The 17187-nt window shown below is 37.4% G+C and overlaps 1 protein-coding gene across 3 annotated transcripts in view; it reads right to left on the bottom strand.

Annotated features, from left to right (window-relative positions):
- Positions 1-729: 729 nt before the first annotated feature.
- Positions 730-17187, bottom strand: part of ACVR2A (activin A receptor type 2A) — a 142747-nt gene continuing 126289 nt past the window's right edge. For 2 of the 3 annotated variants that reach the window (XM_043996214.1, XM_043996215.1), the window contains exons 9-11: positions 15564-15702; positions 5168-5298; positions 730-4547 (exon numbers count right to left, since the gene is read on the bottom strand). In XM_043996214.1, coding sequence (XP_043852149.1) covers positions 4353-4547; positions 5168-5298; positions 15564-15702 — 465 coding nt within the window. In that variant the 3' untranslated portion in view covers positions 730-4352. The remainder of the gene's footprint in view (positions 4548-5167; positions 5299-15563; positions 15703-17187) is intronic. The other variant, XR_006355697.1, reaches the window with a different exon arrangement.

Consider the following 17187-nt stretch of genomic DNA (forward strand, 5'->3'; position numbering starts at 1 on the left):
TTCAAGTTCTAATAGCCTATAACTTAATGAGGTGAGGAAAGTCATCACTACCAGATGCTAAGCAGCCTCTGTTAAGTTAGGGGAGGTGAACTTAATGCTAAGGTCCTGCCCAGTTCTAAATCTGTGATCCTATGAAAACCTAAAACCACAGAGGAACATCCTGTAATCGCAACAGTAGAACAAACGTGGGCAAAAACATTTTAAATCTTAGTCTCATTGCCCTACAGTTTAAGAAGTAGACTAGCTTAGTAGGTATGGTATGCCTTCACACAAATAATTGTACTCAGTATTTTTGCATTTCTACTGACCAATGAATGTGTTTACAATTCTGATAGCCATAATCCCCAAGCAACATTTCTACTTTAAAAGGCTACTTGCCCTATTCTAGACTAATGGCTTTCACCTAAGGAAGGAGAAATCATGCCAACTGAACTAGACAGGGAAGACATAAAAAGGGTAATAAATGTTATCCTCTCCCCACTTAAATCCCCCCACCCCCACCTGCTTCTACAAAATCTGAATGTCCAAACTCTTCTATGAAATACAGTGCCAAGAGCTTATCATTAGGTCTAAGATGCTTCTAAGAAGCCCATACAGCTAAAGGGGAGAAAAAAACACTGCATATGCAAATCATACAGTAGTCACTTATTTTTTATTTAACTTTGGGGGAAGTGGAGCGGGGATAGCATACATTTTATTTTTACAATATTTAACAATCACTTTTATCCAGGGTGGGGTTTTGTGGGGCTTTTTTTTTTTTTTGTATTTTTTGTTATATACTTGCAGAAAAATAGCAAGTACAGTTTGACAGTAGTACAACAACCTGTGCCCAAAACACTGACAAGAAATACAGAGAGTAAAGCTCAAATAATTGCTTACCAATATTTTGAGAGGTAACAAATAGTGTATGGATTGAGACTGCATAAAAAACGTACTGCTGGTTGGATATCTGAGGTAAATGATGTTCAATCAAGGATGCTACTTGTATCATTTTGCCCATAAATCAGTAAATAATTTTATGCATATTATACCAAATGTTCCTAAAAAGTAATTTGCTAAAAAAGAGGAAGTGGAAAAATCAGTGGTGAAACATTTTTCTTGAACAGTAATCAATTTATTCTAATGAACCTGATCAGGGTATATTTCCCCACCAATATTTTGGGATAAATTTAGAAGTTATTTTGTTGGGGTGGCAGGAGTGAAGAAAGGAGTGACTTTTTAAAAATTTCATGCACAATGAATTTTGTTTTTGAATTCCCAAAAGTTAGTAAGATAGTCCATTTCTTTCCTGATTTTTTTTTTAAATGTCACCATAAAGGATAGTGCAAATTCAAGGGATCAACAATTATGAGGCACAGTCTCTGTTCTGGAATTCATAAGGTACTTGTAATAAACGTTCAAATAGTAATCACACTTCACATGCTAAAAACTTCCTAGCATCTAAATACATACAAGAGCTGTGCAGGGCATAGACTTCCAGTAAAGCCAAACACTGGTTAATCCATCAGTCCTATGGCAGTTGGTCATACAGCAATCCTCTTTCGTAGATCTGGGCAAGGTAAAGAGTATAAGTTAGAGCAGCGAGTCTGACTTGGTATCAGAAAGGCAAAATACAAGATGAGCCATGAGGAGCACCATATACATGAGGAAAAAAGAGTTATCAGGGTTACAAAAAAACCCCACAACAAAGGTCATGATTTTCATTCTCTTCAATCTTCCTTCTTTTTAAGTATTCCTAGGCCAAGCTCAGACTTTCCTTCTGTTAGCTTGCCCACTTCTGCACTGACTGTAAACCAAATACAAAAATGCCCTGCAAAACAAAGTCTTAACATGACTAGGAATCAGGACAGGTCACTGAAGCATTCTTACTTCACTAGTTATAAAAGTATTTTACTACCAACATAGTTTTCAAAAGGATACAAGTCATAAAATTGGCTAACTACAGTTAAGTACAATATCCAGGGGTTCTAAAAACAGGGTTCATTTCTTTTCTACCATGAAGAGAAAAACATCGTCTATTTTTGCTAATGAATTTTATAAAATTTACCTCTAGTGCTCACATAAGCCAAACATTCATAATACCCCTTGGTGGTTTTTTTTTTTTAGTTGTGTGTGGTTTTTTTGTTTGTTTTTTAAAAAGAGGGCTGAATGGTGAAAACAAGTAGAAATAAATCTTTAAAAGGTGGAACAAGTTCCATCATGTATTCAAATTTCCTCGACGGGTTCCCTTCTTGATTTGTGTCAGAACATGGAAGCAAAACAAAATTCAAATCAAGAAATCAGGAGGGAGCCCAAGCAGTTTGCTTTGCTAAAACACATAAAGCAGGTGCATTCAACATTGAAATGGGCATTTTATGACTACAATGAAACCCAAGTGATGAGAGGGACAAACAGCAAACAGAATGGTTCTAGATGGGATGTAAAATATGAACAACATTGCTATTACCCTTCTTCCCCTCCCTGCTTAGAGTATGTTGACCTAAGTCTCATAAATAATTAATTTGTTATTGTTCCCAGAGATTAAGTGCATATCATATGTAAAATGAACTGTACTGTGTGGTCTTAAATAACCATCTGAATATAACACATTCACAGTGAGCTCCTGATAGTGACATTAAAAAAAAAAAACTCCTTTATAAAATTAATGCATGATTTTAAAAAGGCCTGAAAAAATTATAATGCATAATACTGGCTAGCACTGGTCAGTAATCTAGAGATTTCAGAAACCATTACATTTCAATTTGGCCTATATAAGCTGAAGGAGGACCCAATCATTTTCCTATGAAAAGCACTTTGGCACCTATTTACTATCAATCCTGGTTGGTTGGTTGGTTGGTTGGTTGGTTGGTTGGTTTTAGCAAGAATATAGCCATGGATCATCTTAAATTAATCTTGTAATTACTTTTGAAAATAATTTGAATATTGTCATATTTGTTTTGCTAGGCCGTGCTACTTACATCAACATTGGTTACCTCTAAATTCATTGCATATTTGAAGTTATAAGCTTAACTTGTTATCCCTGATTTTTAGCAGTAATATCTGAGATCTGTGTCTAAAATGTATAACTTATTCTCGGATAATCTTTTACACATCACAGACATCAAATATTACTCTGACAAGATGGCACCAAGCAAAAGTGTACCTAGTTAGAAGTCTCAAAGCAGAGAGTGAGGAATTCTGGGTAATGAAGCTTCCTGAGGTGATCCTTGAAACAGTGATACAGAATGCACTGCATACTGTTGGATGAAAGAAAATACACTAAAGACTGTACATACATAAATAGGAAAAAGTCTATTTAAAAAAAATTAATAAGAAAACTAAGAGCTTTCCAGTGTCACAGCTCACTTAAAAAAAACACTTTTAAAAAATCATGCTTTACATTTTCAAATATTCCTCAGACACAGCAAACCTAAATAGTATTTAAGTAAAATAAGTTTATGTATTATTTTGGGAACTGGAGGTGAGATGAAACTTTAAACTAAAAACAAAGACAAAAGGATGAGAGGTGGGGAAACGGTATTAAGGTTTTCATTTCAAAAAACAGCACTTTTTTTTTTTTAAAAAACATGAGCGAGCGAGCACAAGAAAAGGCTTACAACACTGCTTTAGGAATGGCCACTTCCTGTTGGCACAAAGCATAGCTTACCCTTTTGTTTTTTTTTAAATAACACAGTGAATTTGTAATACGTCTTTACAAAACATGGATTGATTTATTATTCAAATTTTGTTAGTGTTTTCAATCATAATTTAGCAACCGTGGAACTGAGGTATACCTTGTTGAGGGAGGTTAAAGTAATGCTTGGAAGCCTCTTTACTGTATCCCACTTTGATGACTGTTTATGTACACAGAACAGCAGCACACTAAACATTCACAAGCTGTGTCATGTTGGCATTACAATAGTCATTGATAGAAACACAACAGCAAATGCAATAAAAACAAGTTACCCTTTTTAAAATCTGAAATGAAAAGTTTTCGATTTAAAAAAAATAGCAGTAGTTCATTTAAGGAATTAGTGTCTTCTGACAGACATTAAGAAATTTGATGTCAGTTTTTAAATGCTTGATTAGACAGGTCCATATGATCCATAGAGGGCCACAGTCTTCATTTCCATCTGAAAAGTTTGATTGACAGAGTTTGCCTCTTCTCTTGGTCATATGGCCTTCAAGTCCATGAAGGGAATGCAGTAGGTCTTTTGGATCCACATTTTTAAAAGCGGGACTCCTTACCGCCGTTCCCAAAAGACTCACCACTCTGTTTCACACAGAAAACATTTTCAACTGTAAGCAGTCTCATTAGCTTAGCAGCTCGAGTTCCAAGTCCTGTTTCTCAGTGTGAACAACCAATGTAATTATCATAGACTGGATTCTTTGGGAGGAAAGTCAACATTTGTCACCATAGTGACCACAGTCACAATGTCCTCTGTTGTGATAATATTTGTTAGTCTTTGCATTTGAATAATCCTTTCTCCTACACAGCCAGCTGATAACCTGGCTTCTGCATCGTGATCCCAACATTCTTCTATTGTTTCACAGAGCATTGCCATTCCCTTAAAAAAAGAGGAAAAAAAAAGATTCAATACATCATTTTTCTAATCTCAGAATAATCCAAAGTTTGACTTGTCAATCCATGCACTTTATGGAGTCTGTAGCATAGAAGTGCCACTAAACAGTTATGCCATCTACTGAACCAAATGATCAGGAAGAGTTTATTTAACTGCCAAAGCTGACCTGTGAGGGAGACATCAAAAGCATTAAAGAAACTCCCCTCACTCATCTAGATCGAGAGCTTGGGAGTGAAGTTCTTAGGATGCTGTGCCTCAGCTAAACACAAAATAGGAACCAGGGATGGCTGACTTATTTAAGTCTGTACATCCCAGGGTCAAGATTCATTTTAGTCTCCTTAATACTGCATAAAAACCATTCAGGAAAGAAACTCATTTTTCCCTTTCCTAAAGAAACTTACAAGACCACAATATCATGGGATTAAGCTGTTCCCCAATATCTAAGGTCCATTCCAGCCCCATGGCCACCAGTACTCCATTACTGATGATACAGTATGGAAATCACTGTTACAAAATAGCCTTTTCTCAAAAGTGTTCACAAATAAAAGTCTTGAGAAAAAAGGATTTTATTGAAATTTCAAGTCAATTTCACTTCAGAAACTTACAGCATGTTTCTGCCAACACTCCCTTAAAATAGGTCTCTTTTTTTTATGCACGACAACTTCCTGCATATCTTCAAGGGATGGATGCTGGCCAATTTCCTCTTCAAATGGCAACATGTACTCATCCACGGGACCTGCGATTTTAAAAATAAGGTTATTTTAAGTCATGCTGACTTCCATAAAAAATGGCAAAAACTTTTAACACATTCTGTATCATCCCTTTAACTGTTACGAGGAACTCCTTTGGTTGACAAGAGATAATTACATGAGAAGTGGGCAAACAACTAGGTCTCTATCACAAGGATAGTAGCATCAGTTAAACAGAATGAAGTGTCTGCTACATACTTTAGGCACCTATTATGATTAGGTGCTGGGAGGATAGAAGGTTTAGGTGAAGACACTGTCCCTGAATAGAGCTCAGAGTCTCTTAGAGCTCAGCATCTAGTAGGAGATACAACATAGTTAACTTACACTTCAAAGATCTCTAACTTCATCCATCCATCACACTCCAGATTGAAACACTTCTAGCTTAGTCAGACTGCTAATGTTTCTTGCCCCACGGGCAGAGCCTTTGTAAGAATCCTCAGTCACCTCAACACCAAGATGAGGCATTGAGCTAGAATTTTAAGAGAGGACATTTGAATTTGCAAACAACATGCTATGTGAGGTATAGGTGAAGGAGATTAAAACAAACAAAAAAAAAAAAATCCAAGGCGACTTCTTAAAGGGAGTGGCATTTTAATTATGTTTTAAAGTAGGGATTCTTAACACTGGGTCCATGAATTTTCTTTTTTCTTTTTTCATACTTTGATAAATATGTTTTTGACATAACTGGGTTTGGTTTTTTTTGTAATCCTATGTGCTTTATTTTAGGCATTTAAAATATTATTCTAAGTAGGGGATCTAGAGACTTCACCAGACTGCCAAAGTTCTTGACAAAAAAAAAAAAAGGTTAAGAATCCCTTTTTAAAAGGATAAATAAGAATAAATCATATGAAAGAGAATACAAGAAGAAAAGGTTCAAGGCAAAGGGAGCAAGCAACATTAGTAAAAGCACAGAAACAGAGGGAAATTCATGGTATATGTACAAGTGACTATGTGATGCAATAAGAGAAAAACTATCAGAGAAGACTAGAAGTATGAGGTGGTTGTGATGGGCCTTGAAAAACAGGTAAGAAATACAAACCTAATTTAGGATGTATAAAGGACTCAGAGGAGGTTTTTCTTAGTATAGGGGTGACATTACTACATCTTTGCGTAATGAAGATTTGTATAATATTGAATTGTTGGGAATAGGGAGAGAGTGGAGATGTAAAGACTTCTTGGGAGGTTATTGTAGTGGTCCAGATGGATGGCATGTGCTAAGGTGGTAGCAGTGTGAAAAGAGGGAAGAAATGTTACAGAAGTAGAATCATCAGGTTTTGGTAAATGGAAGAAAACAAACCAACCACCCTAAACATGAGAAATAAAAGAAAATCAAAGACATTCAAATGGAAAGACTGAGTAAATAGTGGTACCACTGACAGAAATAAATCAAAAGAGCAAATTTATTTAGAAATAAAGATAACAAGCCTTAGTTTTTAGACATGCCAGTAGTACACCAGGTGGAGATGTCCTTTAGTAATTAGTATATTGGCCTGGAATTCAGGACAAAGGTCAGGACTATATACATGGATTTTGGAGTCATTCTAGTTATAATTTTTATGGCATAAATTCTGCCATCTCTACATTCAAAATTCTCTTAAGACTTGATCTCAAGTCACATTCACTTTATCAGTAATTAGTTTCCTTCCATATGCACTTGACACAAGGACAGTCTAATCAGTTAACTATATAAGGCAATAATACCTCAACTGCACTCCCATCTATGCAACTTACACCAAGATATCAATAGGAATGTTTCCAGCATGAAAAGATTTGGGTGTAGATTTCTAAAATTAGCTCTGCCCTCTCCAGCATTAGTCATGCTACTCTAGCTTCACACCTCTTTTTCTTAGCCCTCACACAAAACCTTTCCAAAGTCTGTTTTTTTTTAAAAAAAATACACATACAACATTCAAAAATCACCTAAATTACATCTTTCAGGTGCTTGTTTAAAACTAACAAAAAATAACTAGTTTAGGCCACTACCCTTAACCAATAGGAAACATTCAATAAGAATTCAACACGCTCCGAACAGCATTATTCACTTCTGCATCACTATTTCTTAGGAACCTGCAATATGACAATGAGTAATCTTAGTAACCAAAAACATGTACACATATTTGGGCATGCATCTCATCTGAGAAGTTTAAACAAATCTATGAAAGGCTGATACAATCACAGTACCTTATGTAGTAAAATTATCTAGTTCTGACTGATTCTTAGTAGTACCAGTACAACCATGGAAAGCACCTGTCAGTTTCTTTATCTGTATGGTTGCTACTCTAAAGCTCATTTCTTTTTTCTTTCTTTTTTTTTTAGTGAGGCAATTGGGGGTTAAGTGACTTGCCCAGGGTCACACAGCTAGTAAGTGTCAAAGGTCTGAGGTCGGATTTGAACTCAGGGCCTCCCGAATCCAGGGCTGGCGCTCTATCCACTGCACCACCTAGCTGCCCCCCTAAAGCCCATTTCTGAGTCTCAGTTTCCTAATCTATAAAATGGGAATAATATTTGCTACCCCCTACAGTACACAGAAATGAAAGTTATTACTATTAGTCCGACCTTGTTACACCAGTGCCTGCTCTCAAAGAGTTCACATTCTAATAGAGTAGACAAGTAAGACAGGAAGGCTCTATGATCTGGATAAAGCAGCAAAAGAAACAGTAAAGCATTTTATCAGAATGTCATTTCTACAAAAAATTTTACTCATTTCTTATGTGAACCTTTTGGCAGTGCCAAAGACTCTGATGGGTAAAAACTTTCTTTTCTTTGTCTTCAGTTTCTGTGGCTTCTGTGCAGGCAAGTGATAGAGCACCCACAGCAGCAGGAGCAGAATGAATCTCAGAATGATGGCTGCAAGGGCTGGCTAGAATCAGAACCAGTGGTCTGGGAATACTGGGACTCTTGGGGTTCTTTGGCTTAACCTGCCAGACAGTGTGGCATCTGGACAACTACTGACTTAAAATAGGGCCAATTATCTAAGCCAATGCTATTCCCAAGATTCTTTGGTTTAGGGTCCTGAGCTATTTTTATTTGGGTTTGAGGGGAGGTAGGGGATGAAATGGTAACAGTAGTTTGACTTTCCTGGTGTATGCCTCCTTGTGTTTTGGAGTATCTTGGTGCTGCAACTCCTTGGGCTTTCCTGAAAGCTGGCAGCAATTGGTGAGGACAGCTGGCCCCTGTTCCACAGCAGTCACTTCCCTGAATTATAGCTGTGGGGTCTAGGCTGCAAGACCTATGGACTAAGGGTAGTCCTGCCATTCCCAAGGTTCTAAGGCTTCTCTGCTCAATCACAGAAGTTGGCTGGTTACGAGCTGGTACTGGTGGTAGTAGGAAAGTGAGCCCTTTCCTTACAAGAATTGTTCCTTCCCCTTAATGATGGGTATGGATCCTAAGATGGAAATGCAATGGGCCATCACCTCCCTTAATCTGAGCATTTTTTTAAAAAGATACCGGGGGCGGCTAGATTGCACAGTGGATAGAGCACCGGCCCTGGATTCAGGAGTACCTGAGTTCAAATCCGGCCTCAGACACTTGATTCTTACTAGATGTGTAACCCTGGGCAAGTCACTTAACCCCCATTGCCCCGCAAAAAAAAACAAAACAAAACAAAACAACAACAAAAAGATACCAATGTACTTCTCATGGGATCTTTAAAAATCAGGCAAATTTGGGGAATTCTATTAGTTGACACATCAGGCTGAGTTTACATCTAGCTGGGTATTGATGCCTCTATCTGTTTGCATAGTTCTTTTCCCATACTAAAAAGATTTAATATAGACACTTTTATCATATCAAAATGTTTTAATAATGGTTAAGAAAAAGTAGATATTCTGAGAAAGCGATGGAGGTAACTAAGTTTAGTATTCTCAAACGGATTTGTGAACTCCAGGTGTCACAAATTTGTGATATATGACAATGAAGACAGCAATCCAGCTAGGCCTGTACAACCTATGTGACTCTTTCAATGTCCTCCTAAAACTGTCACAGGGGTCTGCCTCATGGCCTCCCTCACCCTCTCTTCACACTGGAAATGTTCCACTGGTACACAGTGGTCATCTTTCCATCCCACTATGTGACCTGCCCACTTTCTCTGTGATACAATTCTATAATAATACCTTTTATTCCTGTTCTTGGAAGCTCCTCATTGGTCATAGCTTTGCTCACCCACACCATGTACTTTTCCATTTCCCCTCTGTGTGATACTTACCCTTAGTTCTTTGAAGGCCATAATTTTTTGGGTCTCCTTTCCATATAGCATAGGTAAAATGTTTTGTTTTGTTTTTAAATGGGCCTTTGCAGTTATGGGAATCCTGTGGTCAGTAACAGGGTTTTACAATTTCCCAAAATAAATAAATAGATGAATGACTGGATAGATGAAGTGTTTATTAAAGTTTTTACTATGCTAAGCACTTACACTGTTGCTAATCTCTGGACATATAAATAGTAAAGTAAAAAAGTCCCTGCTCTTGAGGGGCTCCCATTCTAATAGGGAAGACAAAACATACAAAAGATTCAGCTGTAAATCAGATGAAAAATCCAAAGGTCCTTAGGGTATAGCAGCAAAGCAGATGGTAATGCTTCTTCATTTCAAGCTGTTGACTTTTTTTTCATGACCATCCTGCATCACTCTCATTTCTCTTTCCATTTTCCCTCTACCTCTATTACTTTATCTTCAAAGTCTTTTTGTGAGTGCTTCCAAGGCCTGAGACCAATTCGTATTTTTCTTGGAAGCTTTGGATGTGGGAGCTTTGACTTTATTATCTTCTTCTGAAGGTATATTTTGGTCTACCTTGTTACCAAAGAAACTTTCGATGGTCCGCTGATTTTTCTGCCTGCTCTGTCTTGCCTGCCTATTTCTTGGCTTTTAACTCCTTCTTAAAGTATAGCACTGCTTCCAGGGAGCACTGTCCCAAGCTACAGAGGGTCCCAGGTGGTACAATTTAAGGAGAGGTTTGTTCTCAGCCTTCCTGGCCTGTACATAACCACAGGCCTGACTTCTCTTTAACCCAGAAACAGAAATCTGATTGACATCTGATTCTCTGTGGTCAAAAGCTTGGCATGCCTGTGCCCCTCCCATACTGGGCTGCTGCCACTCAAGTCTGCTTCCTGAGCAACACAGCAGTTCTCTGGTTCTGCTCCAGCAGACACCTCTACTATTTCATCCTGGCCAAGTGCTGGACTTCCTGACAGGTTTGTGAGCTGAGCTTCAGAAGTTGCTGATGCCGATGATTCTGATGCTCTGGAGGCACAGCCTGTGTAGGGCTGGATCTGCGCCACACACTGTGATCCTCTCTCAGTCTGGTATAGCAGACCTTCCCTGCTGCCCTTTTAAGAAGTCTTCAGCTGGAAAATTATATCACTCTGTTCTTTGGTGGGTTCTGCTGCTCCAGGAGTTATCTTATGGCATTTTTTGGAGGTATGTGGATGGATTGTGTCAGGAGCTCCAAAAGTCACAACCTTTCCTCCACCATCTTGGCTCCACTCCAATGCTTCTTCTTTAATGTCATTTCCACTGAGAAAAATCAAATCAGTTTCTGATCCTGAACCATTTAACAGTGCCAAAGACTTGGATGACAAGAACCATTTTTATGCACCTTAAATAATAGATGTGGCTGTGGCACCACCAGGAATAGTTACCAGGTTAAATCTCCACAGGGGTTGCTTTCCAGGCTAATGGCTAAGAGTTACCTGCATGGAAGCAGTGTCATTCCCAAGGCTGCTACATGCAGTATCCTGAGCTGTCTCTTCTTGCTGTTCAATTGTGGGCCCAGTTCACTGTCCATTTGGATTACGTATTACAGATTTAAATATTATAGGACAAACCTTTTAGTAATATCCATTCAGACACATGTTCAAATCTGGGCAATAGACTTTCAACTACTTGGCCTTTCCCCATGTAGATAAGACAGGCTAAACATCTTTGAGTGATGGCAGATCTCTTCAACCAGGTCCTGAATTTTCTTTGAGTTTAATGCAATCAACATGTCATGTGCTCCCACCACCACCAAAAGCAAAAAGCCATCTGGAGGAACTCATTCTTCATAGGAAATTCCTTCTCTACCAGCACTCTGAGCTTCATCTTCTCCAATTCAGTGGCAAATACCTTCAGGGAGCATACATTCATCTCCTTGTTTTATGCTTCACCTGATGTTTATTTTTAGAAAATCACTGAACAAGGTAATTTCTAATGCTACATCTTCCAAGGGATCTCAAATGAAATGTTTTAAAACAGCCTATAAGGTGGTTTTTCTGTTCCATGGAATCAAATGATTTTTCATAATCAACAAATTAAGTATAATGGGATCTTATATCCTTTAGTCAACTGTGAGATGGTAAAGATGCAGTCCATCACTGAACATAATTTGGACAGAGGTTCACAATATTGTACAGTAAGCAGCAACCAAAACATCCCAAAGAAAAAGTGCAAGAAAGCAAAATGGCTGTTTTATGAGGCTTTACAAATAGAAAAGAAGGAAAGGGAAAGGAGAAAGGAAAAGATACACCCTACTGAATGCAGAATCCCAGAGAATAGCAAGGAGAGATAAATAGGTTTTCTTAAATGAGAAATGCAAAGAAATAGAAGAAAACAATAGAATGGGAAATACAAGAGATCTCTTCAAGAAAATCAGAGATATCAAGGGAACATGTCATGCAAAAATAGGAATATAAAAGACAAAAATGGAAGGGACTTAATAGAAGTAGAAGAGATTAAGAAGAGGTAACAAGAATATACAAAAGAATATAGAAGAAAGATCTTAACATCATCCATAACCATGATGGCATGGTTACTGATCTAGAGGCAGACATCCTAGAGAAGGAATTCAAGTGGACCTAAGGAAGTGCTGCTAACAATAAGGCTAGTGGAGGTGGCAGAATTCCAACCAAGCTATTTAAAATGCTAAAAGATGATGGTGTTAAAGTGCTGCACTCAATATGCCTACAAATTTGGAAAACTCAACAGTAGCCACTGGATTGAAAAAGATCAGTTTATGTCCCAATCCTAAAGAAGGGCAATGCTAAGGGATATTCAAATCACCAAACAATTGTACTCATCTTACACACCAGCAAGGTTATGCAATATGTAAACTGAGAATCACCAGAAGTGCAGGCTGGTTTTCAAAGAGACAGAGGAGCTAGAGACCAAATTGCCAACATTTGCTGGATTGAAGGAAAAGGGAGTTCCTGAAAAACATCTACCTCTGCTTCACTGACTATACTAAAGCTTTTGATTATGTGGATCACAACAAAATGTAGCAAGTCCTCAAAGAGATGGGACTACCACATCATCTTACTGGTCTCCTAAACTTGTATGCAAGGCAAGAAGTAAGAGTTGGAACTAAAAATGGGATAGCTGATTGGTTTAAGATTAGGAAAGGAAAACAAGACTGAATATTGTCACCTTAATATTTAACTTATATGCAGAGTACATCATGCAAAACACCAGGCTGGATGAATCAAAAGCCAAAATTAAGGTTGCCAAAAGAAATATCAACTATCTCAGATATACAGACAATACTATTCTGATGGCAAAAAGTGAAGAATTAAGAAGCCTTTTGATGGGAAAGTGTAAAAGCTGTCTTGAGGCATAACATCAATAAACAAAAACTAAGATCATGGCACATCCAGCGGTTACCAATTCTTTTTCCCCCACTGTTTAGCATATAGAAGCATGAGACTTCAATTCACTAGGATCTCTAAGTCTGTGGCCTTCTGTTTCTTTCACCTGATCCATACGTGCCCATTTATTTCTCTTTAGTCTCATTCTCCTACCTTTGTATTGAAGTTACCCAGTATCGATGTGTATGTCAATTTGATTTAATGGGTCTTCTAGAGTATTATATAGAATTTCTCTGCCACTCAGTATTCAGTAACCATACTGGTACATAACCTGTAATTATTTTTATCAGTACTGTGACATGTTGACCACATGTCTTAAAACTTTTGGATCCATTATAAAACTTATTCTACCAATTCCTATCTTTGCTTTCCAAAGAGTACCTATGAGTCATCACTGCTTTAACAGAAACTTCTTTATTTTTTCTGCTTTCAGTTATATAAAGAATGTCAAGAGTGATATGTTTCTGATCCTCAGCAATATATACACATACATATACATAGATACACACATACTTGTTGGTCAAGGGACAATGATTTTGCATTTAGCATACTTAATTAAAGAGTACAAATTAAAAGTTGTTGATGGTACAAAAAACGAGTGATTTTCAGAACCCTGTGTCTCCTTTGTAATCATTCTGACACTGTCACTGCAGAAGCAAAATGAGAGCCATTTCACTTTGTTTCGTGGATTGTCACATCCAAAAAGAAGTTTAATCACCAGGTGGTCAAGGTCCTGGTGATGTGCATCTCCAAGATTCTCTCCAGTCTGTTACCAAGGCCATACCTCAAGTCTTTTCAATATGGTATAACCTGCCACTGTGTGTGCTCTCCTGGCATGGCCTTCAGGAGCATGGGGTCACTTCCACACCATAAGGAAGCATCAGAGGACCACATTTAAGTTATATATTTACACTGCTGAGCAGGAAAATAATTAAAATGGGCATGTAGAAAAAGAAACATTAAAATAGTTTTAGAAAGTGCTTCAAATGGCAGGAAAGAGTAAAGTGAACAATACAACTTCTGCTCTGGATCCTCTGATCAACACTAGCATTCCTTTTACTGGTTAGGTTTGAAGAGGCTTTTGCTACAGACATTTCTAAGAATAATATTTATGTGACCTTTAAGATCTCCGAATACATATAAAGATCTCAGCACACTGGAGACCTAAAATATGTTCAATTTAACTAATCATAGTTAGAAAAAACAGAGATATTTAGTTTGGAGAAACAAGTAGAGGTTATTACTCTCTGTACACTTATAGGCACCTTCAAGATATTCAAGGATTTCTAGCTCATACCCCAAAGCTGAAATAAACAATAAGACCCCAAATCAATCCAGTCAAATTTGCCTTTTCTGTTCCTCAATATTTCATCTCCTGTCTCCCTACTTTTTGCACTGGTCATCTCCCATACCTGGAATGCCTACCTAACTTCTACTTCATGGATTCCCTCCTCTTAAGATAGAGCTTAGATACCATTTTCTACATGGAGCCTGGATTCCTGATCTGATAGGACTCTAACTCCCAATTTCACATGTATTTAACTTCTCCCTGCTCTCATATTTTACACAAACACACGCGCACACATACACACCACACACAAGATATGTGTGTATATGCCTGTGTCTTTCTGTGGTTATGTTTATGACTCAGGCATGGTGGTGCATGCCTATAATCCCTGCTACAAAGGAAGGCTGAGGCTGGTGGATCACTTGAGCTCAGAAGCTCTAAACTACAATGTGCTAAGTTGATTGGGTACCCACACTATGTCTAGCATCAATATGGTGTTTATGTTAAGACCCTGGGAACAGGGCTACCATGATGCCTGAGGACAGGTGAACCAGCCCAAGTAGCAAACAGAACAGATCACAGCCTCTGTGGTAATCAGCAGGGGATCAAGCCCAGTGAGTGGCCACTTCCAGTTTGGGCAAGATTGGGAGACTCAGGCTCCAAAAAGTCAAATAAGAAAAAAAAAAAAGGTTTATATTTATAATATATATCATCTATATATCTATATGTATATATCATATACATACACACAGATATATAGTATGTGTACACATACATCTATACATATAAAATACACAAGTACACTTACATATACATAGACCTATGATATTTCCTCCATTAGAATTTAAGCTCTTTGAAAGTAGGGGATATTTTATTTTTTGGACTTGTATCCTAAGCTCCTAACACAGTGTCTGGCACATAGTAGGTGCTTAACTTGTTGACTGATTCCCGAAAGGACCCCAAAGCATCAGTTAATAGTTAACATGCCACTACTGTCCTAGATCTAACAAGAGCAATGGCAAAGAAAATATCTTACAAACGAGTGCCTTTAGGACACAGCTTCCTAGATCATGCAATAAGCAATGACCTTTTCTAAACACCTATATTAAGGCTTCAAGAATAAGTTCAACAAGTATTTTAAAGCATTTATAAATACCAACTATGTGCTAGGCGCTAGAGATGCAAAGACAGAAATCAAACAGTCCTTACCCTCAAGAACCTTAAATTCTGAGGAAAAATAATATTAAAACTGGTAAGCAGCAATAAAGTGAATATTATATCTAAGTTTAGTTAGTTGGTCCATATACTTTAACTACATTCTTAAAAAAGAGAGACAAAACTTTTGCTTACCATCTGCGGCAGTACAGCGAGAGGCAAGTTCCCACAGGACTAATCCCATGGCATACATGTCTATTCTCAAAAATGCATCCCTTTGAAAGTTTATAGCACCCTCTAAAACTTCTGGAGCCATATACCTTCGGGTACCAACCTGGAAAAGATGTTGAAAACAAACAGCCTTTGTTCATTAATGTTTCTGAATTTTCATTGACAACATTTCACAATTGATCAAGAACTCCTAAAACTATATTAATTCCCTTTCACTGAATTTCTGATCATCTTAGTCTCCTACAAAGGAATATGGGGGGCAGCTAAGTTCAAATCTGGCCTCAGACACTTAACACTTACCAGCTGTGTGACCCTGGGCAAGTCACTTAACCCCAATTGCCTCACTAAAAAAAAAAAAAAAGAAAGGAATATGGGATAAATTGAAAGAATAGTGGATTTCAAGTCAGGAGGGCCTAAGATTAAATTTCACCACAAATACTTAATCTCCTTTGTAACAATGGGCCAGCACCTAACCTCTCTGCCTCAGTTTTCTCAACTTCAGTATGGAGATAACAATATGTACACTAAGTTATAATGACAAAGCTTAACTACTTCCTTTCACTGAAGGGTCATAGGGGCCTATAGGTAAGGAATACTGGGTATGCTGTCAGAAGAAGTTTGTGTGTCAATAGGTTTTGATAAGTCATGGAAGGTTTCGTTTTATGTTTTCAATTTTTTAAAACATTTATTACAAGAAATAACTCAATGGCAGGGTAGAAAGGATATATTTGGAAATGAATGTGATATAAAAACAAAAGACATTAATAAAACAAAAGTAACAATAAATGTCTTTTGTTTTTTTTCATTAGTAAAGTACTTTAATAAGTCATAAAGTATTATACACCTATAAACTATTGGTATTTTCATTATTCTGACACTGGATGGAGAAAGGCCTGTTACCCAATATGGAACTAAGAGAAACAGAATGTCTTAACTTAAAAAATTCCTCTAACAAGTTCTACACTGGCAAATCTTTGGGAGAAATATGATTATTTTCCAAAGTTATAAAAGTAGCTGCAATATACAAAAAATGCATTTACCAGTATGAACAAGTCAAAGAAAAGGAAAATTTTTAGATATTGAATTCACCATCTAAAAGATTCATTAAACCAAAGACCAAATTATAAAGCTTATCATTCTATTTTCATTTAGTAAGGTAAGGGAGTAAAAAAGGGAGGGAGGAGATCAACAATGGAGCTATTCTAATGACTTAAGTATCCCTATTCATGCTTTTTCCTCCCCCCCCCCCTTTTTTGGGTGAAGCAATCCAGGTTAAATGACTTGCCCAAGATCACACAGCCAGTAAAGTGTCAAGTGTCTGAGGCCGGATTTGACCTCAGGTCCTCCTAGCTCCAGGGTTGGTGCTCTATCTACTGTTCTACCTACCTCCCCCCTTATCATTCTTTAAAAAAACAAAAAATTAAGATGATCATTTGCCTTCTAATCTTCCTACCTGCTTCTCCAACTTCTCCACTGAGAAAGCAAGAAAAGCAAAACCCATTATAAATTTTATAGTCAAGCAAAACAAATTCCTGGTTTTGCTATGTCAAAAAAAAAGTCTCCATCTGTACTCTGAATCCATCAACCT

Source organism: Dromiciops gliroides, chromosome 3, assembly GCF_019393635.1.
Source record: "Dromiciops gliroides isolate mDroGli1 chromosome 3, mDroGli1.pri, whole genome shotgun sequence".
Classification (NCBI taxonomy): domain Eukaryota; kingdom Metazoa; phylum Chordata; class Mammalia; order Microbiotheria; family Microbiotheriidae; genus Dromiciops; species Dromiciops gliroides.